This window comes from Parus major, chromosome 4 (genome assembly GCF_001522545.3).
Source record: "Parus major isolate Abel chromosome 4, Parus_major1.1, whole genome shotgun sequence".
In the NCBI taxonomy this organism is placed as follows: domain Eukaryota; kingdom Metazoa; phylum Chordata; class Aves; order Passeriformes; family Paridae; genus Parus; species Parus major.
This window is the reverse complement of record NC_031771.1, coordinates 24,124,486-24,150,122: the sequence shown is the minus strand read 5'-3', so window position 1 is coordinate 24,150,122 and position 25,637 is coordinate 24,124,486. Positions and strand designations below refer to the sequence as shown.

At 42.2% G+C, this 25,637-nt stretch overlaps 1 protein-coding gene and 1 long non-coding RNA gene across 5 annotated transcripts; one reads left to right on the top strand and one right to left on the bottom strand.

The window, feature by feature from the left end:
• Window positions 1-542: 542 nt before the first annotated feature.
• Window positions 543-5,528, top strand: LOC107203424. The gene is made up of 2 exons (XR_002001669.2): window positions 543-2,364; window positions 3,222-5,528. It is a non-coding gene; the product is annotated as an uncharacterized LOC107203424 (long non-coding RNA).
• A 653-nt stretch (window positions 5,529-6,181) lies between these two features.
• Window positions 6,182-22,777, bottom strand: FAM241A (family with sequence similarity 241 member A). 4 transcript variants are annotated; one of them, XR_002001668.1, is made up of 3 exons: window positions 22,728-22,777; window positions 9,679-9,934; window positions 6,182-6,410 (listed from the first exon to the last, which is right to left on the bottom strand). XR_002001668.1 is itself a non-coding variant. In XM_033513616.1 (3 exons), the coding sequence occupies exons 1-2, from the start codon at window positions 15,025-15,027 to the stop codon at window positions 9,689-9,691; spliced, it is 348 nt and encodes a 115-aa protein (XP_033369507.1). In that variant the 5' UTR covers window positions 15,028-15,037; the 3' UTR covers window positions 6,182-6,410; window positions 9,679-9,688. The 4 variants fall into 4 exon arrangements, 3 of the variants coding, with proteins under 3 accessions (XP_033369507.1, XP_033369508.1, XP_018861985.1); XM_033513616.1 differs by lacking the exon at window positions 22,728-22,777 and adding an exon at window positions 14,926-15,037; XM_033513617.1 differs by lacking the exon at window positions 22,728-22,777 and adding an exon at window positions 14,926-15,037 and having other exon boundaries at window positions 9,791-9,934.
• Window positions 22,778-25,637: the final 2,860 nt, after the last annotated feature.

Sequence of the window (25,637 nt, the reverse complement as noted above, 5' to 3'; positions counted from 1 at the left end):
TGGCACCTAAGTACCTACTGGCTTTCTGATGTTGATGCCTTTGAGTGCTGAACACCGCTCTTTGTGAGCCTTAGGGGAATTTGATAGTTCCTTACCATCTTCATTTGAGCTTTAGTTTTGTGTCTGAGAGACACTTTTCAGGACCAGCATATTATATGACTGATGAAGAGGGGAGTGCAGAACCCCCCACTTCCTGTGGGGCTGGGGACCAGAATGGGAGCCAGGGAACTGCCAGGCACAGCTCAAGGAAGGAGGCCCCTGCACAGATGCTTAAGATGAAAGACCAACGTTTCAAGACATGAGATTCTACGTAAATTAAGGTAGTGTGTGCAGTGTGTGAAGATGTTTTAAACTGGGTTTTGTAGCATCAACCCTCTAAATAATACAGTAGTTTCCATTTATGTGTGCATTATTAGTAGCAGAATATGAAGAGGACACTCCTGAAAGAAACAAAAGAATGTTTAGTAATTTTTTTTTGCTATGACAGCTCATTGTCCAGCCAGGAAGGTAACAGATATTATGTATCTGTGAACTGCAATGCTAGAATGGTTTTGCAAATTTCTGCTGCTAGTAAAGCAGGATTTATCAATGCAAATCCTGCACTGAGGCAGGAAGAGATAACAAAGATAATCATCCCAATGTAAGGCACTATTAACTGTGAATTTTTTCCACAGAATGCTTCAGTGCTTTTTTACAGTAATGATGGCATGGACCTTTGTGCCTGTATACATTTTTCATGCAGCAAACTCCATTTCTTTTCCTCATGATAAAGTGCTTCTGAGTTCAGCAAGTAAACAATGTTGATTCAGCAATACACAGAGGACACCCACACACATTCAGCTGGCATCACATGGTATTTTCTGAAACACGGCCACCACAAGGAAACGGGCTCTGGCACAGCTCTTCAAGCAACTGCTAGGACATATGGAAACCCCAGGATGTCCTGGGAGGTGAAATGGGAAGCTTTATTTAAAGACTCACTGTGTTTTCATTTTACAAAAGAGTAGTTCAAATATCACTTCTTTATTTGAGAAACAAACTATTCTATGTATTCCTTATCAAAAGCCCCAAAGGGGAAAATCAGAAACCTACCCTTAATTTGTTTTTAAAGTTCTATTTTAGTCCATGCAAATATGCACTTGGCAAATGATTCCACCTAAACCATCAGGCAGAGATCTAGGCAAATGCTTCACGATCCCAGAGAAAGACAGAATTATCCTTGCCCAGGCAAGGAGGGGCAGCACGTGCCTGCCCTGTTGAAGGTCACTGGAGATGCAGGTGACTTCTGTCAAAACCCACATTATCCTTCAGAACATTGCTGTCATGAAACAATCCTGATGGATTTCGTCCTTGGGTGCCGTAAAGCTGGGATGCAGATTTGCTTCACACCTGCCAAGGAGTGAGCCTTGCTGGAGACACACCTTGGGCCCCAGGCTGACACAGGGCAGCACAAGGTTATGTTTCTGGGCAGGGCTAGAAAACCCCTGTCAACAGCAGCATCTAACAAGCTTTCAGCTCATTATGAATGACAATGCACTGAATAAAAACATAGCACAAAAATGCCAAGATGGAGAATGTTAAGAGCTCAGAAGATAAAAATTAACTCTAATACTCATTGACTACAAACATGGAAAAACCCCAAACACCAGCAATGTAGGAAATGAATTATTAACAGTGCTGAAAGTTAAGGGAATAGAAGATTCGACTACTTCACTGTTTTATGGGAAACTCCAAAAAACCCTTTTTATCTTATCAGATACCATGGCAGTTAAACATCTTATTTCTGGCACATTTCTTCATGACTTTGTGTTACAGGAAAGGTTACTGAAGGTTGAAAACTCCCTTTGAATCTTCACAGTGATTTTGCAGCTTTCAGCTTTCTGAAAAAATCCCCAGGGCTGAATTCATGTCAGAATGGAAGGAGCATCTCCCACACCCCAGCACAACTCTTTGCCCTGCCCTAACTGCTCTTGTCCTCTTATTTTTTTTTCAGAATTCATCCAGAACCCTCTCTCTGCAAAATCACTGTGAAGATTCAAAGCAGCAGGCCCCAGTAAGCTCAGTCACAAACCTGCTTTTAAATGCTACTCATCAAAACAAAGTAAGAAGAAACAACATGTATGATACAGGAGCAGAGCTGACATTAAATTAAACAGATTCTGAGCTTCCCCAGGAGAACTCTGAAGCACTTACAGAGGAAAAATCAGCCTGCACTACTTCTACACAGGAAGTGAGTGCCTTCTCTGTGGGAATTGCTAAATTTTCTTCTTTTGTTTTTTTTCTCTCTCCTCTAGTGTCTGCATTACACAGGGATTTAGAGTGGAAAAAGAAAGGTCGCAGTCCTGAAAGAAGCTTTCAGAAAAGGTGGGAAAAGGGTAACATCAAAAAGGATATGTGCTACCAGTCTCAGAACTTTAATGAAGAACATTAGAATGCACACATTTATTTATTTATTTATTTTTAGTAGCAAAGGAAGAACAGAGCCTTAATGGCAGAACAGTTACTCATTAAGACCTCAATTCTTTTTATTGGATGTTTAGCTCATTTTCTAAAGTTCTTTGCAAAACATTGTCATTACAACTCATGGCTTAGTCTCCTGGGAAACTGGAGCAAAGCCACCAGTGCACAAGTAAATTCAATTAATCTCAAGTCTTAACTGTACTTTAACCCCTCTCCCCTGCAGCTGGTAAAGCCCAGCTGACAAGACAGCCAGGTCTTAAGAACAAGGCTTAAAACACTAAATTGTCCCATAGTCCCACCACCACTGAGGTATAGCCAAAGCAAGCAATAGAGGCTCCCCAAAGCCTTTGGGGAGTTTGGTTTTCTTTCTTTTTTTAGAAACAAAAACCAAAAGAACCAAACAAAAAACCCAAGCTAAGCTAATTTATTAGAACAAGAAAAAAATAGATATTCTGAAGGAAAGGTAAAAAATACAGGAATTTGTATGTATGTGTTGAATACCCTGTTAACTCAGAGCCAAGTTAAACTCTATTGCTAACAGAGCTTAGCCAAAAACTGTCTTATCTCTCTAATCACAGACAGAATGAAGAAACTAGGAAGCAAAATGAAAAAAAAAATTACTCAAACACTTGCATGCCTTTAGTTCTCTTATCTACAAAGCATCAAAAGTAGACATTTGCATGCCTTTAGTTCTCTTATCTACAAAGCATCAAAAATAAGACTCAAAACTGTTCATTTTTCCCCTTTTCTTTCTGCAACAGGAAGATTCAGAGAGGCACAGAAATGTTTGCTCCCTCAGTAAAACTGCGTCATCACACTTTTCCTAATCTTATTAAGATGAGGACATGACTGTGGGATGCCAGACAGTATTTCCACTCTTAGCAAGAAGCAAAGGACAGTAATGTGGGTGCCCAGCTCTGTGGAGTCTGTCCAGCAGCACAGAACAAGCTCACAGAAACGCCTGAGGAAATCAGGTACTTGGCTAATACGAGCTCTCATTCAGCACCTAACAAGATGCATAAATACAGAAAGTGACAGCAAAGGAAATGCCACAAACCTGCTTGAAGGCTTCGTAACACCAGCCGGGTAGCATTAAAGATGCACCAGTCTTGGCCTGTGACCTGCCATTCCATATTCACAGGCTACCTTCAGCCCCACTGGTAACACCTACTGACAGAAAGCCACCTACTGGCTTTCAAGAATTTTGGACTGCTATTACCAGCTTTTAGAAAGGACTTGAATGAAAGAATAGTTTAAAACATTAAACAGGCAAAATATTCAACATAGATTTAATAAGCCAAAGCACTGACTCAAATTTTATTCAGGTCAAGAAGATACTTCCTGCTACAGACCAGGATGTTGGCTGGCAAAGAATTTTCCTTAATTAATAATTCATTTCCTTGCTATGGACTTCTTGCACCTAGGAAGTATGTTTCAGCTAGTTTGAGGAAGATTGCTACAATAAAAACTAGACAATTAATTTGTGAACTAGGACAGAAGAATGGTCACCTTCCACCACCCATTCTGGACAGTATGCAAATGTATGCACCCCATACATCCATCACTCCCACATCAGTTGGCATATTTTTCCTTTAAAAGGAAGCCCTCAGCAGAGTGCCAGAGACTAATTTGGCTCTCTTCTCACATATATGAATTAAACCCTCATCCAAATAAGGACTGGAAGTTGAGCCCTTTTCCCTTGTAATGTTTTAAAATGCAGTTCATGGTGCAACTGAAAGATGCCTAGGTACACACAGATGGTGCAGAACAATTTGCCACGAGCAACATTCTTTCCGAACACAAGGTGATGCACCAGGACAAGCCAAGAAAGAATGGGGCTTAATTAAATTTCAATAAATTAACATAAAATCTGGACACTGCACTCTGTAACAGCTCTGTCTCAAACGCTGCCTGATCAAATCCCTTGGACTGTGGTGTAACAGTCCCTCCCCTTCCATGCCACCTGGACTCCAGGTATTTCAACAGCACTGGTAGCCTGCTGTACCCTGGGGAGGAGACAGATACCCAAAGGCTGCAGCAAGAGCAGCTCCTCTCACCAGAAGTCCTTTAACCCAGTCACACCCCTCCTGCCACTTGAGGGGAAACAGAGGGTGCATAGTTCTCAATAAGCTGGGGGAAAAAACTGTATTATCACAGCAGCTTCACTTTTGTACTGACTAGAAAATACATATATAGGCTGGGGGGGGAATGAAGACTTGTGATAACTGCATACAAGACACAAATATTATCTGCATGGTACAAGATCAGAATTTGAAAAGATCAGAAACTTGCATTCAAGTTAAAACTCACTATTATTAATCCAATTTCCATTCTCATCCCCTTTAACTCCGTGTAAAACAGAGCTCAGTTTTCTTCAGCGTGTAGAAGGAATACTGATGATTTTATATCCATTTGGAAATATTCCCAGAATCAACCAAGTCATTGGCAGGAGTTAGGGGAAGTTACAAGTCCACCTGCCTGTTTAAGCTTGAAACAACTCTTAAGCCACATGCTGCTTGACCCATCTATTCTCAAAATCCTGGTCCCAACCTCCCAACAGCTCCTCACTCTCCACATTTTCAGTGCTCTCTTTGGTGATCGCAAATCACTGTTTGGTAACCATCATATAAACCAGTAGATAAGCACTGTAAAAAAGAAGTGACTGACCAGCACACACATATTTTTTAAAAATCTTCTAATTTTTTCCCCTCTGGTGTTAAGCAGGCACACGGTAAAACAAACAAAACACTGATCTGAAAATGGATTTTCTGTCTAGATGGCTTTAAAGAAGACTGAAAGATGAAAAAGCCTGAACCCTTGGCACAGGGAAAGACTGTTCAAAGTGAACACCCCTAGAGAATGAAACACCAGAGCGAAAGGAGGAATGGACAAGCAGATAAAGCTGTCAGCTCTGGCAGAGGGGAGAGGCTAAGAAGTTCCCAAACCCTAGACTAAAGCCCAGGATGGAAAGAATCAGTCAAAGCCAGGCTGTTTTGAACTTACATGCACCCTAGAAAAGGTCTGACAAAGATACTTTAACTAAAATAAAACCTGAAGGCTTGAATTTATTCATGAATAAGCCTTATTTCTTTTGTGCACATTCACCAGTAAGAGTTTAAAGGACCAAAATTCAACGTTGCTACTTTAAAAAAAAAACCATAAACTGCTTAACTCACTGGGCATCCTAAGCAACACAGATACATTTTGGTGTCTGCTGGATGTGGCAGAATGAACACCTTTCTGACCTGTAGAAGCAAATCAAAACAACAGTTTGAAGTAGATTTGTTTTGAACCACATAATGTTCTATGTGTATCTAAAAAAAAACGAGCTGAAAACCCCCAAACCTTTCTGTGGCACAGCAATTGTCACATCAAAGGATTTTTCACACCCCTGACTACATCTGGTTCCCTTCAGAGGCTGCTCTGGATGCAAAATAGATATGCTGTGAAATAAAAGCTACTTTGCATCATAATGTTGCCATTATATGTTAACATCTAGCTCTACTATTTATTTTCTTTTAATTTAGTGTAACTTGGTGCATACAGCCATAGAGACCTGATGGAGTTTATTCAGCTCTTGTGCTGCACTTTTTTGTCCACCAACTGCAAGTTAACTGATTTCAGTGGATATCTGAACACTGCCCCATTTCCTCTGGGCCTACCATGACATTCTGAAAGCATCCAAGTAACTTTGAATAAAGCACCACACAGAATTCACAGATCTCATTGATGGCAATACTTTTTATTAGAAAGAGTAACAAAGTGCTTCCCATAGGATTCACAGAGTTTTTAAGAAATACAATTTTTCCTTTTTATATGGACAGTTTTGATGTGATGATGCTTCAGTGCAAACAGGGTTCTCCAAGGTTCTCCTGCAGAGCTTCTCTGTACACACTATTTCAACCATTTATGCATTTGGCAGGTGTGAAACAGTACTGAAGAGTCCATCCCTTAAAAAACAGAGGTTATGTAAAACGCTTGCAATGTCACACTGACCAACAGGAACTATATTGTTTTTTGTTTAACACAGATTTAAAGGACATTCTTTCATACAGTCCTACACACAGATGCATAAAGGTGCTTTCAGTTCTATCAATAATAATAATATGCAACAACATAAATAACATTATCAATTTTTACTATGTAGACAACAGTGAAATTGTCTTTTTTAAAATTAACCTCCTGCTTTTTTGGCTAGGGACATCCTTTGAACATTTGGTGCCTCCTTTGCCTTCCTACTAGGTCTGGATGGAGTAAAAAACACAAGCAAGGACTGTTCTCCCATTTCCCCCTCTCTTTTGGCACACATTTATGATCAGATCTCTTTGGACACATATGCATCATTTCACCCCAATCCATTTTCCACTCTTTATGTCTGATTCTATCCCAGCTCCCCTTTTTCCTTAGCTCCACCTGCCTTCTCTGCAAATGAGAGGGAGACAGTACAGTAATAGCACAAAATTAGGACAGACGCTTCAGTACAAACTGTTATATACAAGGGAATGTATGAAACCAAACAGGAGAGGAGGATTGTTCATGTGATGCATTCTTCTTTTTCCATTTTCAGCCAACCTTACACCACTAGCACTGATTTTTCAGGTTTTTAAACATGCAAAACTTCTACAAAGGACAAGACATAGTTACCCTTAAGAGAAACCACCTAAGACATTTACTAAACACAATCTCAGTCCCAAAGATACCCCACCTTTCCCCAGACTACATGTACACAAACATGAACATTGAACAAACAACTGAATTCATGAGTGCAAGTCACAGTTCTGCTCATACTGAAATATCACATGCATATAAACCATGTCCTCACTGAAGTTGTTGGTCACACCCGTGGTTCACTGTTCCCCCTTCCTTATGTACAGAGCAAAATCACCACTTCAAGGAAATACCACATGCCATCTCACAGCACAGCATCTTTACACAAGAGAACTATGCAACAAGGATATCACAGACACACTTTTTCCTATGGGATGAAAGGAATTAGATGAGATCCTTTGTACAGTAGATTGTGGGAAGAAAGAGAGGATTTTTTTTCCACTTTTAACAACAGGATGCTTTTGTAATACAGCCCTTATACAGGAGAAGAATATACGTGACCCCATCATTCTATCTATAAATCTGCAAAGATGTAGACAGATGTTCTCCTTCTAGGGGAACTGAAACAAACCCAAAGCTTACCCCTAGGCACTTTTGAGTATAGAGCTCCTGGCTCTGAGTTCAGCCTGTACATGCTGCTTGCTTTGGGACTTCAAGTTGTGAACAACAAAATCCTCGTACCCAGAAACACCTTTTGCTGTCCAATGTTTCCCTGCCACCAGCATAACTATTTAACCAGGTGCCAGTCAACACAGGCTGCCACCAAACTACACAGCTGGGCCTCAGTCCCAGTGCCCTGTAGTCCTGCTGGTTCAGCAGAGCCTCTTGAATCCACATGCAGGGTCATCTGCAGATCCAGAGATGGGACCTGCCTCCTCAGAAGAATACCACTTTCTCATTAGAAAAGCACAGAGACATGTCTAGAGATGGAATTTCAGTACAAAAGATTCTAGAGGAGCTGGGTTTTCATGTTCACTGCTCTAACTAACAATTATTTCCCTAACAGGAAAGTCTGTAAGAACTGAGGCCAGGAGTCCTGGAAACAGAGCCGAATAGACAAAATAATCCATGCATAAAGCTGGACTTCCAATCCAGTTGCAGGACTGGGATTATAGAGAACCCTCCCTTAACTTTAAAAGTCTTTGAATAAGACAGCATCTTCAACTAATTTATTGTTGTAAAAACATTTAGGAAAAAAGTCACTGCAAAAAGTTAAGCAATTTTCTGTACATTTCACATCTACTGCATCTCTTTAAGCAAATTTCACTCTATCACAGATGAAGCAAATTTTGCAATTAAGTTTCTTGCTAAAAGTAATGTACAGCAAATATTAAATTGGTAGCTTATTTAGCAATTGTAGTAAAGTAGAAGTAGTAAAGATTCTGTCCTATTTTTCTGTTTCTCTTCATGAGAAGAGAACTTGGAAATACCCAGCATATCCCTGGGGTGGCTACTGGAGAGCTGAGTGAATATTGCACCCACTCCTGAATCTATAAAACCTATTCTCTAGGTTGTGTGGCCCATGACATATATAGGTAGGCATTTTTGCTGCCTAGTATGGAAAGCAATCAGTTAAGACTACTAAATAAAATGACCACCTGGCTTCAACTCCATTCTTGCCTTGCATGAGGAAACAGGTCCAGTTTGCTAAGGTGCACAAAGCTTTAGCTTGTGTGGGCCCACACTGCAGCAAATGTGGGAAGCATTGAGAGATCTGGTCTGCTATCTGGTTGTTCAGCCACTTCTCACACCACCCAGAGGAAGCAGACAACATTCTAGCACTGCTGTCTGGAATGGCAAGTGTCCAACGCTGCAGCTGGAACTACCTACAAACTCCATGAATTATCCAAATATTTATCTTAAGAAGGAGAGCTGGGGGAAAGAGCAAGTACAATAAATAAAGAGAGAAAAATAGCAGCAGGAGCTGAGCACATTTCCAAAAAATAAGGCAGTGCTACATTAGGCCACTTGGCCAATGTAGGACTGCAATTTCTCCCAAACAACAGCTGAAGTCTTGTGTGAAGTCACTAACATTAGTGTAAGAGCATTTTGCTGGTATGGTTTGTTTCCTGGGGGCTTACTATAAACTACACTAACCAAAGTTGCTTTTGTGTCTGGAAATTGTGTTCAACTTATGAATGTTTGTCCTTGCAGGTTTGTTACCAAACCTCCCTTGTGCAGATTAAGCTTTTCAGCAAAACATTAACAGATTATGCAGATTGAGGGAACAAACAGCACATGAGCCCCCCACAGCAGTGAAACATAACACTCACATCAAGTGTCCTTTTAAAACCAGACATGAAATTTTCACTATACAAAGCAAGAACATGGGGAGACAGGAGGGGAAATGAAAAGCCAATCCTTCGGCTAAGGCCCCAAGAGCATAGAAAACAGTACATTTCACACCATTATACTACAAACATCTCCCTTCTTCCCACTAAAAGATGGAGTAGGGCACTGCTGATTTGGCTTAAAATATGATTTTTAGTCCCCCTCATCAGAAGTTCAGCAATTTGAAGCATTGCAGCTTTTGATGTACCACCCATTTACTTAAAACACATAAATCCACTGACTTAATGACAGTGTTGAAATACATAATCCAAATAGTACCTGTAAAATTTTACTGTTGTACATAAATAATGACAAGGCACAGGACAGCCACCAGTCCAAGAGCTTGTAGGCCAAGAAACCAGAGCATAACCCAGAAGAATATGATTATTACAGGTTCTACTATCCGTTCTCCAAAGTACATCCTTGTGAAGCCTATTCTGATAAGGCTTTTGTTTAGTTCTCCAAAGAGAGTCCCCATCTTTTTATAGTCATCTATCACAGGCTCCGTGGTGTGGTTCCTTTGCTCTTGGTGGACCTGCAGATGGAAGATAAAAAGAGGAAATATGTTGCACAATTTTATTACTGTGACTCTGAACAAGTTTCTCATCTGTTTCTACCTGATAGCCTAAAACTAAGATACAATAAATCTACTCCTTAAATCAAGAGACTGAAAATGCTACATAGCTTGTGACCTTGGTACAATGCTAAGGATGTCATTTGTCCAAACCTGGGACATCTCAAGTGTTACTGCAAATATATGACAGCCTCCCTCCCCTCCAGATGCCACTGTAGAGGAGGTGTAAAGCTCTCCTGCAGGTCATACATCTTACCTGTCTGTGCAATCTGCCTGTGGTTATCAGGGCAACCATTATGGAATGAGATACCTCTAATTTTATGGGGGGGGTCCCACTGAATTATTTCCAGAACTTCTCCAGAACAAGAATGATATCAAACTATTAAACATAAACTATGAAGTATTTTGCACTGAAGCCCAGGGAACTGAAGGGCTACTAGTCACTGCTGAAAGAAAGGCACTGGATCAGACCAGGAAAGTGACAAAAATCTATCCTGACGTTGGTGTAGGCAGCCATGCAAGTCAGGCAAAGGAAGACAGACGCAAGGACTGCACAGATGCAAAGTGCTGGTATAAAAAAGTGAAGGGAAGGAGAAACAAGTTCTGCACTTTTTGTGAAATAAAAAATGTCAGAGCAAATGCACAGGAAGCCAGAGGTCTGTCTATAAATGAGGATGCCACAGGTAAATATCACTGCAGAAAATACATATATTTCAACACGTAAATTGTAACTAGATTAGAGCTTGAGATCCCACCTCTCTTCCTCATTGTCCAGAGATTCTTTGCACAAAATTTTATTGGTTTGTGTTTGGGTATGACAGGGCAAACATGACTTCAAGATGATGAACATGAGTCTTCTAATGCTTCCATTAGGCAGCAGTGAAAACACATGCAGCAGGTACTCATAAATAATTCAGTTGACTGATCAATAGGTCCTACAAATTGCTCACAAGCTCTATGTGCAATTAGTCTACTCCCATATTCAAAGCAAACTTGTTCCATCTTCAAGGATGAATGTTATTCTGCATCCCCTGTTCCATGGCATGGTCTTGGTAGAGAAACAGAAATTCCCTTTCACACCAGTGCCAGGCTCTCCATTGGAGATAAAATAATAAAGTGAATTATTATTCTTACAGAAAAGCATCCAGCAAAGACCAAAGGAAGCCAATACCAGACTTTAGGCCACCATGCAGAACCTGCTGGCTGAATGCTCTGGGTAAAGCTCTACAGAAGCTGCTGGAAAAAAAGCCCAACAAAACCCCAACAGTCCCTCAACTGAAAGTATCTGGATTTTTTTTTTTTTTTTAAATTTACTTATTCGTAAAGAGTCTGATTTAAGCTTCAGTACTGAATCCCATAAAGGGACAGGTAAGAGGCATAAAGGGGCAGGAAGCCTAAATAGTAATGTGTTCATAACTAGTAGTCTGTTCACTCTTTCTGAGATTCTATGGAAGAGCCTGAGATGGGAGAACTGCAGTACTGGGGGTTATGTACAGGCAAACACTCCTTTGCCTCTTTTCAGCCTACTTTGCATGCCTCGGTTGTTTTCTCCCCCTGACTGGATTTCCTTCAGCATTTTGACTTTAACTGTATTTTAACTTAAACTTTATTTTAAATCATTTTAATTCAAAGAAACATGAACTCATCAATAATCCCAATGTTTCAAGATCAGTCTTCCAGAAAAAAGCAGAGCCTCTTGTGAAGTCTTGTAACCTCGGTGGGGCTGGAACACAACGGAACTCTTACCCCTCCATTCCCAAAGAGCACAGGGAAATAAGCATTCTTAGCCTATGTGTACACTGATCACAACAACAAGGAGAAAAGAGAAGGGATGTGCTGGGAAGGGAAAATACATTTATTTGCTTCCTGCATGCAGAGACCAGAGGGAGCATGTGACGGGTGATGGTGGAGGGGATCAGAGCACAGCTCACATCAAGCAGTGCAAAGACCACTTCTGAGAGAACAGCTGGGAAATCAATACATTTTCTAGCCATGGCCAGGGCAACCAGGAGTGGGAAAACAGACACATCACTTCTTTGCCCCTGGCTTGTTAGTGGCACTCAGCAAGGTCTTGGAAACCTTCACACAGAGCAAAGGCAGCACTGGCCAGGAGGCTGCCAGCAGGCATAGATCTGCAAGCTCCTCTCGCAGCTCCCACTGGGCTAAGCAGGATTAACCACACGTGTCCATGCCAGCAGCATCTTGCCTGGTATGAGGCAGCTGCGGGACACGCGATTGCAGCCCTGCTTGCTTTGATAAGCTAACAGCAAGAAGTTGCACACTGTCTCTTAAACAAGGTAAACACATTAAATTCCACCTCACTTAGGCTGTGCAGGTATTTTTGATTTTTTCATTACCCCACCCTCACCTTCTCAAACAAGAGTAGATTCATGGATTCTAAGGCAAATACTCACAGGGAGCTGCCAGGCACAGAGATTGACAAGTGTACGTTTAATTACAGAACAAGTGTCAAGTTATTTTTCCAAATATTTTTCAATAGCTTACAAAACCTTTCAAAATGATCATGGAAATTCTCAAGACTTCAAAGTCTGCTTCAGTTAATTCAGGCTAAGTATATCTTGCTTCAGGCAACTCAGCGAAAAGCAAGTGAAGCTGAGAACAGCTCATCAGTCATAAAACACTGATGGCATATTTTTTTGTACCATTGCATAATGTTTCACATGCTGGACAAATACATTTCTTCAGAGGTGTAGCTAAAACAGAACCTTTAGGGCAAATCCCAGTAATGTTACAATACCCCAAATTGCTAAGGAATAATAAATAAGCTTTAACATTGTAGCCTGAATTTCTCTCACTAACTTTCAGGGCAACAGTAAAATGGCATGCAGTCCCATCTATGTGCCATAGCTCTCAAATCATAACCTCAGAACCAAATTCTTCTTCTTTTTTTCTGCCAAAAAATACTTTCTAAACTATTTTAGAACTGGCCGTCTTCAGCGAACATACAGTTCCCAGCTGACTCTTTAATTTTTACTGAACTATTTTCATAGGGCTGTTTCCATACTCATCTTGCTGAATCAGCCTGAAGCTAGACAGACACTACCATAACAGACAAAATGTGGAGTGAGAAATGTACCCATTCTGACAGCTGCACACCCTTGCCTCTGCAAACCCAGAGCTTCCTCTGTAAAAGCAGAACTTTCTGTTTCAAAGTTTTAAAAATCAACAACCCAGCCTAGGCTTCACTATTTTAAGAATCCAATGTGTATCAGGAGGGAGCAGAGGGAACTTCTTGACCTGCACTAGCCCCAGAGAAAACATGCTTTCCAGGCCCTTCCCAGTTGCTCTTCTTGTAATTAACAGGTACTGTGCAGGGGGGCACTCCCAGACTTCATCTGCTACAGTTCAGGAGGAAATGTAAGAGAAGGCCACTTCATCTGCATTCCTTTGCCTTTCCTCACTCTTTGAAACACAGGAGTGATGAAGAAATTCAGAGGGTCTGGGGAACAGCAGTGCAGCCAGAGATCTAGATGGATATAGATTAATGATACATGGGATATTAGATACATGCCCAAAATATCTTCTGAAAAGAGAGGAACAGCAGCACTGCCTCCCAGACAAGAATTCTCTTCCCAACTTACTCCAACTGGCTGAAAGACACCAAATATACACATATGGTATTATTCCTGAAGGAGAAAGGAGAACTAGACTTTCCTAAGTGATTAAGTCTAAACCAGAATGTATTAGAAATGCTAATTGCATTTGTTTCCTAACTTAATGTTCCTTATCAAATTACTGTAATGAATTACTTCTTAGTGTAATTTAAATTAATTTTCCATCAATATAATTTTATTTTAGATTTACGGGGATGATCTAGTCTGAATCTATCCTCTGTCAGGTTTGAAACCATTCCCTCTTGTCCTATCCCTACAAGCCGCTGTAAAAAGTCCCTCTCCAATTCTCTCCTTTTAGGCAGTGGAAAAGTGCTATAATGGTTCCCTGGAGCCTTCACCTGCCCATGCTGAACAGCCCCAGTTCTGTTACCCTGTCTTAACAGAAGAAGTACATCTTCATGGCCCTCTTCTGGACTCATTCCACCAGGTCCATGTCTCTCCTGTGCTGGGGGCTCCAGAGCTTGTGGGACTCCATACTCAATTTTGTATTTGGTTTCTAATTTTTTATTTTAAGTAATTTAAGTTAAAACCAGAGTTACCATATAGGACAGAAAGAGAAGCTTCTGATCTACTCCACTGCTCAACATGCACAAACTGTACTTCACAGACCCATTGTTACCTGCAGGTTCCCATCAACCACCTCATTTCCTCTGGTCTTCTCAGATGTTTGGTATTATAAAATTTCTCTCCCTATACAAAATGGCACTTTTTCATCAGCAAAGCCATGGTCTGCTGTCTCCCACTGTTTACTGGCAGAAAGTCAGAACTGGAAGATCCAAACTCTTAAAAACTTTAATACTGAAACCTGGAACTAAATTTTCCCCTCTGTTAAGGCCAAATAGCTTAGGGGCTTTGATGCTTCAAGGTGAACCATGACAGGCCCTTGAGCATATGATGCAGGACATCACAAAATCACCTTTTTTAAGAATGAAACCCCACAAGAAGGTCACAAAGGAGCTACTATGCACCAAGTTCAGTTTGTTTCTGGAGCAGCTAGTGCTCATACATCCCTAAAGTGCTTCTGAAAGAAAATCCCCTCATGAATTTTTTCCCTGACTAGCTTTAAAACAGCAAAGAAGGTAAAGTCCTACTCATCCTACTGAACCCAACTAACATCCGGTTGTGGCTTTTCCAGTTATGTTTGTCATCAACACAACACACAAAACTCCCTGTGTTCTGACCACTAACTACCCTTGCTTATGGCAAACTTCCACACATTCACCAAAACTCACTGCTTCCTAAACTCAGGAAAACACATGGTATGTCACGAGCAGAGGCTGCTCCACACCAGTCTGACAGGACAATCCTCTTGCTTACTCTGTTCCTATCAAAGGGTGCTCTGACCAGGTGATCAGTGAAACACGAGATCCCATCCGAACATCCTCCCTGCAGAAAAAAGCCGTCTTTGCAGTGAGTCATATGCTATTCCCTAGAAGAGAAGGATAAAGTTAGCACTGAACTTTTCACAGTGGCCTATGACTGATCCCTGTCTGCATCTCCCATGTGTAATGTAGCCAGTTTATGGTCTTTTCCCCTCAAATTGCTGAGAGCACACAGCTCCTGCATCTGACCATTTGCAGATCACACCAAGAAATCCTTGGAGGATGCAGAACACAGAGATCCAAGAGGGACACAAAACTACCCTACACACTTGGGAAGTTATTTTCCTGTGGCTAATCAAAAATAGCATGGGAGCACAAATTTAACATTTTTTTTTTTTTCTACTGGGAGGGCTGAATAGCTTTAAAGTAACCACAAGTTTTAGTTCTGTAACCTCACCCCTGATGTGGCCGTGTGAACAGGTATAGTTATGGGTTTCCAGGCATTCCATCTGCTGAAGCAGCAGCTTGATCCACAGTTTTCCACACTTAGCCTAAGAATCTTGAGATGGTGTGTTTAGTTTGGGAATTTTTTGTCTCTGTGTAAAAAAAGTTACCTCCAAGTAACTGATCTGAGTGAAATAACCAGATAAAGTTCAAGAGCCTTTGTTCTGGGGGAGGAGGGAATAGATGAACATAAGGAACCTTCTCCACATGAAGATTCAGGATGTTTTGTTAAAGAAAAAAAAAAATAAAATCCATTCAACCTTTCTAAAGGTATAAAATCCATTAAAAGAAACCAAGTAGCATTCTTCTATTTGGTCATGACTAATGAACAGAAGAAACCTCAACAGTCTTCTCTTGCTCAAACAACCTGAAAAATTCCCACCACAGACTTAACAGCCCCAGACTGAGAACAAGTCTATAATTGCCTCTTTTCTTCCATGACTGCCTGAAAGGGCATTAGACAAACACTGAACTCCAACAATGGAGGAGAAAAGGCCAATGAATTGAGAAAATGACTATTCTCCATGTAAAAGCTTATGATTTTACAGTCAAAAAAGTGCTGCTGGGCAAAGAAGGCAATGAGAGAGGACACAAAGGCATACACAGCGTTCACCTCCAACACAGAAAAGCAGCAGTGTCTCCAAATTGTTTGACATGCCTCAGATCACAGTTCATCATACATACAGTTACAAAGGAAAGAAAATGAATGGCATATTTGAGAGAATTATTTCCACATTATATAGAAAAGAAACCCCTTTTGAGTTCCATAGCAAGCGTGTGTTTAATGACACCTAAATGAGACATTAAAAAACTCCTGTAAGAAAGAATGCAGGGATGGATGACTTTCTGAATGAGATGTTAAAAAAAACCCAACCCTCTAATAAAGAAATGCAGGGATATCACATTTACATACCCATCTGCACATTTAATTTTTTTTTTCCAAGTAAGAAGTTTTCCCTGCAGTATTTAACCGCTCACTATCTATTTTACTCCAGTCATGGTTATTTTTACTCCAGGGAACAGGTGGTGTGTCTGCTATGTGAAGCCCACAGACACCTAAATGTCAAAAAAGCCAGTGAGATATGACTTTAAGAACAAGCTTACTTTCAATAACAGGAGTATTTTTCACCAAGTTGGGATATTAATGTTCAGAAGAGAGTGCCTCAGAGGTACCTTTTTCAGAAGATGCAAACTAAAATTGAAAATACTTCAGGACCACTCTTAAGAAAGAAAAAAAAAGAGAAGAAAGTGAGCAGATGACAGAGACCAGAATGGAAGAAACCACAAGTTCCCTCCCCTCCAGAATAAGAGACCGACTTCTGCTGGGTGCAGATAGGGACACACGAGCCAAGACACAACTACAAATATTTAATAGTTGGGTAGCCAGCCATGAGCTGAGGGAATGAATGATCCAATCTTGCTGGTACTCATCCATATGACCACCCAGTGTATTGCCATGGGCAGGCTCTGGAGATTTGCAGCCAGCAGCAGCAGGTTCCCAGCTGGTGGCCTCCTCTCTGTGTAAACCAGAGCCTCACCCCACTGCAGGGCACCAGCACAAACCCTGCTGATGCACTGGCCGGGTGGGTGCCGCCTTTCTGCCTCCTACTCCTCCACGTATGCTAAACAGTTTCGTTGCTAGTAACACCCGTCAGCAGATCAGGATTTCACCCTGCTGCCTTGTACTTAAAAGGTATCTATCTTACTGTTCATTAAAAGAAAGTGAAATTTGCCCAGGAAAGGCAAATGATTTTATTGGAAATGTTTCTGGTTTTCTGCCTCTTTACTACAGGAAAAGACTGGTATCCCTTTGCATCCTTTGCTAGCATAAAACTATCAATTAGTATTTAACCTTGTAAATGTAAGCAGTAAAAAGATCTTGATATTCAGCCAACAGACATTAAAGATAACAAAATTAATTTCAACTATCTGGAGAGAAAAAAACACCACCAACAACCAACCGAGTCAATTTCTCTAGGTTAATTTTAATCTGATATTTAACTATGAAAATATCAATAGATTTGGAAATGAGGGAAAAAAAACCCCCAAACCTCAATTCCAGATGAAAAACAAGACAGAAAAAACTAAGTTTAACTTCTTTCTCTGTGACAAAGAAGCAAATGCAAGAAGACTAGAAAAATTCTTAATACCAAAAGTACTTTACAGCAGCTACCAATAAAAGTGACATAGTGGGAGGAAGTTTAAACAAAAGATTGCAAAGCAAAGATTGTGTTAACATTCATTTTACAGCAAGAACTGAGAAATCATTTATAAAATTGAGACAAGATGTTTCTATAGAAACAAGCAACAACATAAGAAAAGCAACAACGCCGGATTCCCTTTAGTCAGGTTTTACAGCAACTCAATTTTAGAATCAACAGTTGCTGGAACAAACTCTGAAATACCAGGAGAAGTTTTGTGCTGAAGAGGTTTTCCCAGATACTTTAAACTTCAAAAAGAACAGAGGCTTTCCTTGATAAACACATAAAATATCCCATAATTTTGGGAGTAAATTCCCTACTAATACAGCACCAGATGAGAAAGTGTGAAAGACAGGAACCTGGCACAGGAGGGTCCACGAGAAGAAACCTGTCTGCCCACACGTCTCTCTCTGCCTCTCTCTCCCACTTTAGGATGCTGTTTACACTCTTTCTTATGCTCTTGCTACTGTCCCTGTAACTTGATCCCATCCATACTGCAATTATACATAAAGACTACATTAAATGCAATATCTAATCCATCTTTTCATTATGCCTGCAATATTTAATTTCCACTGGATTTCATTTATCAGGGTCCCCCACTAAAACTGGTCAGCTTGACTCAGCACAAAGGTTTGCAATCCCCATACATTCACTGTGGTCTCAAATGCACTGGCTTGCTGAAACGCAGCAACTCTTAATTTTGTCTTATTTAAAGAGATGATATTTCTCTTCACTTTCATCTCCAAAATACTTTTTTCTTTAAGAAAATGGGATCTTCCCATCATTCAAACAGAGCATATTATCCTATGTATTGTAGGTACTACATGTATGTTTGAAGTGTTGGGGTTTTTTTCTTCAAATGCTGTTAAGCCCCAGAAAACTTAATGCTTTTAAGACAGTTATTATCTATTATTTTATAATTATGAACCTCTGCAACAGAGTTAATTTATTTGTAGAGCCAGAGCAAATTTGGGATTAAGTTCTCCTCAACAAGTATGGCTACTAAGCTGGATTTACTTTTGGAAACAAATTCCAACAACTGTGAGCAGGGAGAAACCTACAATTTTCAGATTATCTTAGTGTGGAATAAATTAGAAATAGGTTTCCAGTCTTAGGCACTACAAGTTGCACATATACAAGTGTACTTTAAAACATTCTTGGTCATTTCTGACTTATGAATGAAATTATACCATTCTGGGCAACACAGCACACAACCACCTAACAGTCTAATGAAGATTTTACACAACACATACCACAGGTCTGCTGATATTATTCTCTAGTTCTGTTTCTGCTCATCCTCCCTATTCTGGAGAAATACTAGAGATATTGTAAAGTTATTCAAAAAGTTCAGGGTTTGAATTTAGTTAAGATACCCATACGTCCTCAACAAAATTCTCAATTCTCAAAGCCCTTTTGTAACAGCACCTCTAAATCTGAAGCCATCTATTAAAAGATAAAATACTCCACTTACAGCCATAAAACACTGTTCAAAATAATAATATAACATCCCAAAGGCTTACAAACTCAGGTTAATGAAAAGGTGATAGTCTATGCTAATAAATCTACTTGCAAATACACATAACACATATTAACTCTGCACTTAAACATTTTCTAGAAGACTTGGTTTTACACTTGTACAGCACTGTGGCTTCTGCATATCCTAAACCAGCGTGCACTGGAGATCCTGGCCTCACTGAAGCAACTGGGAATTTTATTATTGCCTTCAACTTTGATTAGAAAGAACTAAACCCGATTCTTGCCCAGACAGGGAAGAGCCCACAGTTCTCAGTACAGAAGGCAACCACAGAGCTCCAGCTGTCAGAACTCCACTGTGACACAGAGCTTGGCTTCAAAGTCCCTACAGACAGACTGGATGCTGTGCATCCCACTACCACCACCCCATGTCCAGCTGTAGGGCATGTGCAGGATGCAGGCGATGCGAACACAGGACTTCTGCATCAGCTTTTATTAAACACACACTCACGCTTTTCTATTCCTATTGAATAGTTTATAGGTGGTGATGAGATTTAGAATGCAGTAATGTGACAGAGGCTAACCTATTTTAGGAAGTGGGTTAGAGAAGGAGGTTTGAGGTCTTTAGCGATGTTGAAAATACAGGACAATTTATGTGTCTGACTAATAACTATCAAAAGTTAGGAAAAAAATGTGACCTTCAGGGGCAAAGCAGCAACCTACTCTCACGGCTTCAGGAGCAGCTGAATCTTTGGGTGCCTTCACTTACTACTTCTGAACCCCAGCACAGCAACACAGGAGACATAGAAGAAACTGCCCAGGTCCTGAAGTGCTTTGAAGACTAAAATAGGTGTAATTACCTTTGCATGCAAACCTACAAAGGATACAAATCAAATTATCATCCAGTTCAGCTTTCAAATCTAATCACAGAAGTAGGTAATTCTACAGCCTGTTGCAATAATGAATTTCAAAGGCTATGGATAACGCTTAGTTACATATCCTTCTATTCTTTCAAAAATGTACCCGTCAGTAATTTCATTAAACATGACTGCGTTGACAATAACAAGCTTCAATAAAAAATTGAAGTCAGAGGGTTTGACATTAAATAGATTTATTTCCTACAGAATACTCTTTCTTTAAAAAAAAAAAAAATATTAAAGGTTGTACTCATTATTGCTTAGGTCCTGCTTGTCAGGAAGGTATTCTTTTAGTTTTATGTTACAAGATATGATCTTACACTAACTGTGTTTATTTTGCAGGAAATGGGAAAAATCAAATCACACCCAGGTATGAAGCCCAGATCCTCACCTGAAAGTCCTTCTCAAAAAAGGCCACAGGATTTTCTCTCATGCATGCTTTACTTCACACCAGATGAGAGAAATAAGAATTTATACCTATGCCAAAGGGGATTTTGACTCCTTTCTTTTGCATCGCACATATGACTAAAGTGGCACATAAATCTATAGCTCAGGAGAGAACATGGAACAGGAAAACACAGGCTGAGGACCAGAGTCTGTGTTAGCAGTGCAAATACCCTCAGCAAACACAGCGACAGTGCTGGGCCTCCACGAGAGACTCCAATAAGGACCTAGCCTGGAAACAGGATCCCTGCCCATTGGAACAGCAGCGTCAGCAACAATTCCTCCATGAGAGCAAAAAGGGCAGGGGAAGCTGATTGAGAGAAAACTGAACACCCCCATAAAAGCAAAATAAGTACAGAGCGTGACAAGGCTTGGTGACACAGGAGCCCCTCCAAATCAAGCTACAAATTTGTTCTTCTCTTGAACAAGAGAATCTGGGACTTTCTGTCAAAGTTTGCAGCAAGTGGAGGTACCACCAACTCCTTGTGTCTTCCCTACACATAAAAATAAATTTATACTGCTTACTTATCCAATTATTATTATTTAACTGTCATTTTATCCAATATTTAAATTCTCTCTGTATATTAAATAAAAGCAAGTGATGATCTTTATTTCTAAATCTAGTTTATTATTTTCCCCAGCTGACTGCACCTCAGTATGCAGAAAAACTACTCTGTGCTACAACAGTGAAACATATCCAATAAATAGGAAGGATTTTCCCCTTCTTCCTTGTGGCCTATTTAAAATTTCTGCTGTCCTATTGTTACACCCAAACTTGTCAGAAAGAGCCAGGATCACTACCTGAGCCTGAGAAAAGAGGAAAGTGAGTTTGTCAGCCAAGTGTGGCCGTGGCCATCCAAGCAGTAACTTTACCAGTTTCATCTGAAATTGTGTTTAGACACCATTGGAAGGCAGCTCTTCAGCCTGCACCATCCCCGGAAAACACAACACACCCGTCACTAAGAAGCAGCTGTAAACTGCAGAAAAAATGCTCTTTGGCGAGGAATTGCAACTAGTTTGAGCACAGTTATACATCAGATCATCTGATGCAACTTTTTAACCTCTATTTCCAGGGACGACAGTAACCAGAACCAGCAAGTATTCCTTACTTGCCTTCTGTGACATCCTGCAAGAGGGCTTATGGACACAGAGAGAGAACTCTGAGCCTCCCTCGGTGCATCTGTCCTTACCCTACATTCAGGCATGTGCTCTGCTCTGCCCCATTTTTCTAAAAGGGGCAAGAAGATGCGCTGACTTATGTAAATGTGGCTAAGTGAATTCTCAAGTACCAGAACCTTTCAGTGGCTCGCTTCTAGATGTAATGTCAGGCAAGTACTACTAGACACTTTCTAATATTGAGCTATTTCAGCTGTGACATGGCTCATTTATGGTTAAGTGCAGAGCATCTTATAAGAATTTTCAACAAAGATGATTAACGAAATCAAAACCATTCGGAAATTACTTAGGGATGCGCTCCGGCAGCTCTGTTTTCCCCAGTGCAAGCATGAGTGCTAGTACATTTCAGAGCAAATTATTGCATTATAATATTGTACATGAAAGAGGCTGTGCTCTTTTTTCCTTTAAATGAAACATCAGTAAAGGTGCATTAAGAGCATTGCCTTTGTCTAAACACCGGGACGATGCTGTCTGCAAAACAAAAGAGTGCTTGGAAAGGCACTTCACAGCTAACAATAGGGAAACGGCTCCTAAGCAAAAAGCCCGCTTCCATGCCATAAAAATAGAAATCCTGAAGCAGACAAAAAAAAAAAAAAAAAAAAAAAAGAGTTGGTGTTTTCCTACAATCACAACGTATTACGTTTCCTAAGTAATACAGAGACTAAAAGCTTAAAATACTCAAGTGAACGAACACCAGAGCTTGAACTACTGGGGGGAATTCCGGGAATGGCAAGAGCACCCCAGTTATTTCCAGCGAGATACATGTGGATGCCGTGCCGGGACTACCCTCGTACATCTGCTCCAATTTCCAGTTGGACTTAAGCGTCCCGGAGGGAAGAACGAGGGTCAGGCGGGCCGTGCACGGGATACTCCAGCAGCACGCGTGGGCAGCCCCACGCAGGTTGCATAAGCCCCGCCGCAATGGAGCGTTACCCGGGAGCGGCTCACACGGGTGGGCTGTACCGGGAATGCCACGGCAGAGGAATCTAAAGGCGCCTCCGCTTTTCTGTTGTTGCCCGGCGGCGGGGGCAGCCCCGGAGCCGCGGCCCGCCCTCCCAGACCCCTCACGGGCGGGCACCCACCTGCTCCTCCGGGCGCCGCCGGTGCCGGGCGGCCGCCGGCCCCGCTTCCCNAAAAAACTGAGCCAAGCAGACCTGCCACCAATAGTTCATGAACTGGATGAGGAGAAAAGATGCCTAAGGATGACAACAGTGGTCCCACCACAGCTTGGGAATGCCGCACATTGAAATACAGCTTCACTTTCAGACTGTCCTTCCTGTACTGGGGTGAACAGCATGGATGAGGCATGCAGGGCTGGCAGGAGTGAGGCCCCTCTACAGAGGGACAGTAGTGCTCAAAGCCGGAGCCAAGCACATCCTATGCAGAGGCACTTCATCAACACAGAATCAGAGAATCCCTTGGAAAAGACCTTTAAGACCACTGAGTCTGTTAACCCAGCACTGCCAAGTTCACCACTGAACCGTGTTCCCAAGCGCCACATCTACCCATCTTTTAATACCTCCAGGGACGGTGATTTCACCTGGGCAGCTTGTTCCAGTGCTTGACCACCCTTTCAGTGAAGAATTTTTTTTCCTAAAATCCAATCTAAACCTTCCGCGGCATTGTCCATACACTAAGTCTTATCTTCGAGGTCTGCTATTGCGTTTCCTTCTTCCTGGTGCGTATTAGTTCCTTTTAAAGAACAGAAGACACGATCCAAACAGCTTCGGAAAGAGCGAGGCCAGTGTTTCCTCTTTCCCGAGGGAGGAACAGCAAATGCCACATCTCACACTGACAGGAGGCAGCCGTTCCTCCCCAGGGACACACCAGCGAGGAGCGCTGCTAAAATTAACGCGTTATTAACACCTGGCACTTCCTGCTTTTAACAAAAGCTTCAGAAATCGGGTGCTGGGGGTGGTTTATTTTTCGCTCTACCGAGCAGCAAGCGGCCGCCCGGCCCGAGGCGGCAGCCGGCAGCAGGAGGTTCCCCGCCCCGGGCCCCCATCCCCGCCGCCAGCGGCCTCCCCCCGCTCCCGCGGCGCCGCCCTCCCTCCGTTCCTCCCTCCGTGCCGCCGCTCCCCCGGACCCCGTGACGGCCCCGTCCCGCCCCGGCAGGCGGGCCGCCTGCCGGGGCGGGACGGGGCCGTCACGGGGTCCGGGGGAGCGGCGGCACGGAGGGAGGAACGGAGGGAGGGCGGCGCCGCGGGAGCGGGGGGAGGCCGCTGGCGGCGGGGATGGGGGCCCGGGGCGGGGAACCTCCTGCTGCCGGCTGCCGCCTCGGGCCGGGCGGCCGCTTGCTGCTCGGTAGAGCGAAAAATAAACCACCCCCAGCACCCGATTTCTGAAGCTTTTGTTAAAAGCAGGAAGTGCCAGGTGTTAATAACGCGTTAATTTTAGCAGCGCTCCTCGCTGGTGTGTCCCTGGGGAGGAACGGCTGCCTCCTGTCAGTGTGAGATGTGGCATTTGCTGTTCCTCCCTCGGGAAAGAGGAAACACTGGCCTCGCTCTTTCCGAAGCTGTTTGGATCGTGTCTTCTGTTCTTTAAAAGGAACTAATACGCACCAGGAAGAAGGAAACGCAATAGCAGACCTCGAAGATAAGACTTAGTGTATGGACAATGCCGCGGAAGGTTTAGATTGGATTTTAGGAAAAAAAATTCTTCACTGAAAGGGTGGTCAAGCACTGGAACAAGCTGCCCAGGTGAAATCACCGTCCCTGGAGGTATTAAAAGATGGGTAGATGTGGCGCTTGGGAACACGGTTCAGTGGTGAACTTGGCAGTGCTGGGTTAACAGACTCAGTGGTCTTAAAGGTCTTTTCCAAGGGATTCTCTGATTCTGTGTTGATGAAGTGCCTCTGCATAGGATGTGCTTGGCTCCGGCTTTGAGCACTACTGTCCCTCTGTAGAGGGGCCTCACTCCTGCCAGCCCTGCATGCCTCATCCATGCTGTTCACCCCAGTACAGGAAGGACAGTCTGAAAGTGAAGCTGTATTTCAATGTGCGGCATTCCCAAGCTGTGGTGGAACCACTGTTGTAATCCTTAGGCATCTTTTCTCCTCATCCAGTTCATGAACTATTGGTGGCAGGTCTGCTTGGCTCAGTTTTTTTTGTTTTTTTTTTTCCCATAAGCAATTAGTGGAGGTGCTAACAGGTTGTGTAACAATAGGATTTGGTGGAAATCAGACATCTGGGTTAATGTTATATGGCTTTCTGATGGCTGGGTGTGGATCCCACTGTCATGTGCAGCAAATTCTACTCGCTGTTTGCTTTTCCTGTTGTTATTGTTGGGCAGCAAACAGCAGTAGCTGTAACAACCTAAAACCATCACAAAGAACCACTCAGTGTATGGTGGCATAGTCACACCTTCATGCTACAAGCGTTCTTAAGTGAGGTGCAGTACACAAGCCACTGTGCTTGCCAGGCCCCTCTGTTTGGCTGCGAGGGCTGAGGGCCAGCACAGGGACAGCTGGGACTGGGCACTGGGGAAGGGGCCACGGCTCTGCCCACCCTGCTCTGCTCTGGCTCCTCATCCATATGGAGCAGCTGGCCCAATCTCCCCAAGGTGCAGGGTGGCCAAAAGCAGTTTGCCCTGAAGACCCGACTAACTGCTTGACCAGAGTTCTCATCTGTGACCCATTTGTTTGCTAGTATTTTTTCTTGGGAACAGGGAGAAGCTTGAAGAAATATCACACTGTTTAGACAGTTTCCATAAACTATCCTGCCAGTGTGCAAAATTACTGGACACAAAAAAAAAATCCTATGGACTTTGCCAGCGAGCGCTGTGGTGATACATCTCTGTGCACAATATGACTGCTCAGCAGCAGTGTAGTAAAACATCCCTGAGGTTCTCTGCTCTGTGGGCGATTTGTGAAGAAATGAAGTGTCACATATAGTACTGACATTCTGTTAAAGCCCTGTGGAAAAAAAGCCTTAATTTAAGCATAGATTAGGTGTCTATTTCAGTGAGCTTTTTAGTACACTGATGTCCATAAA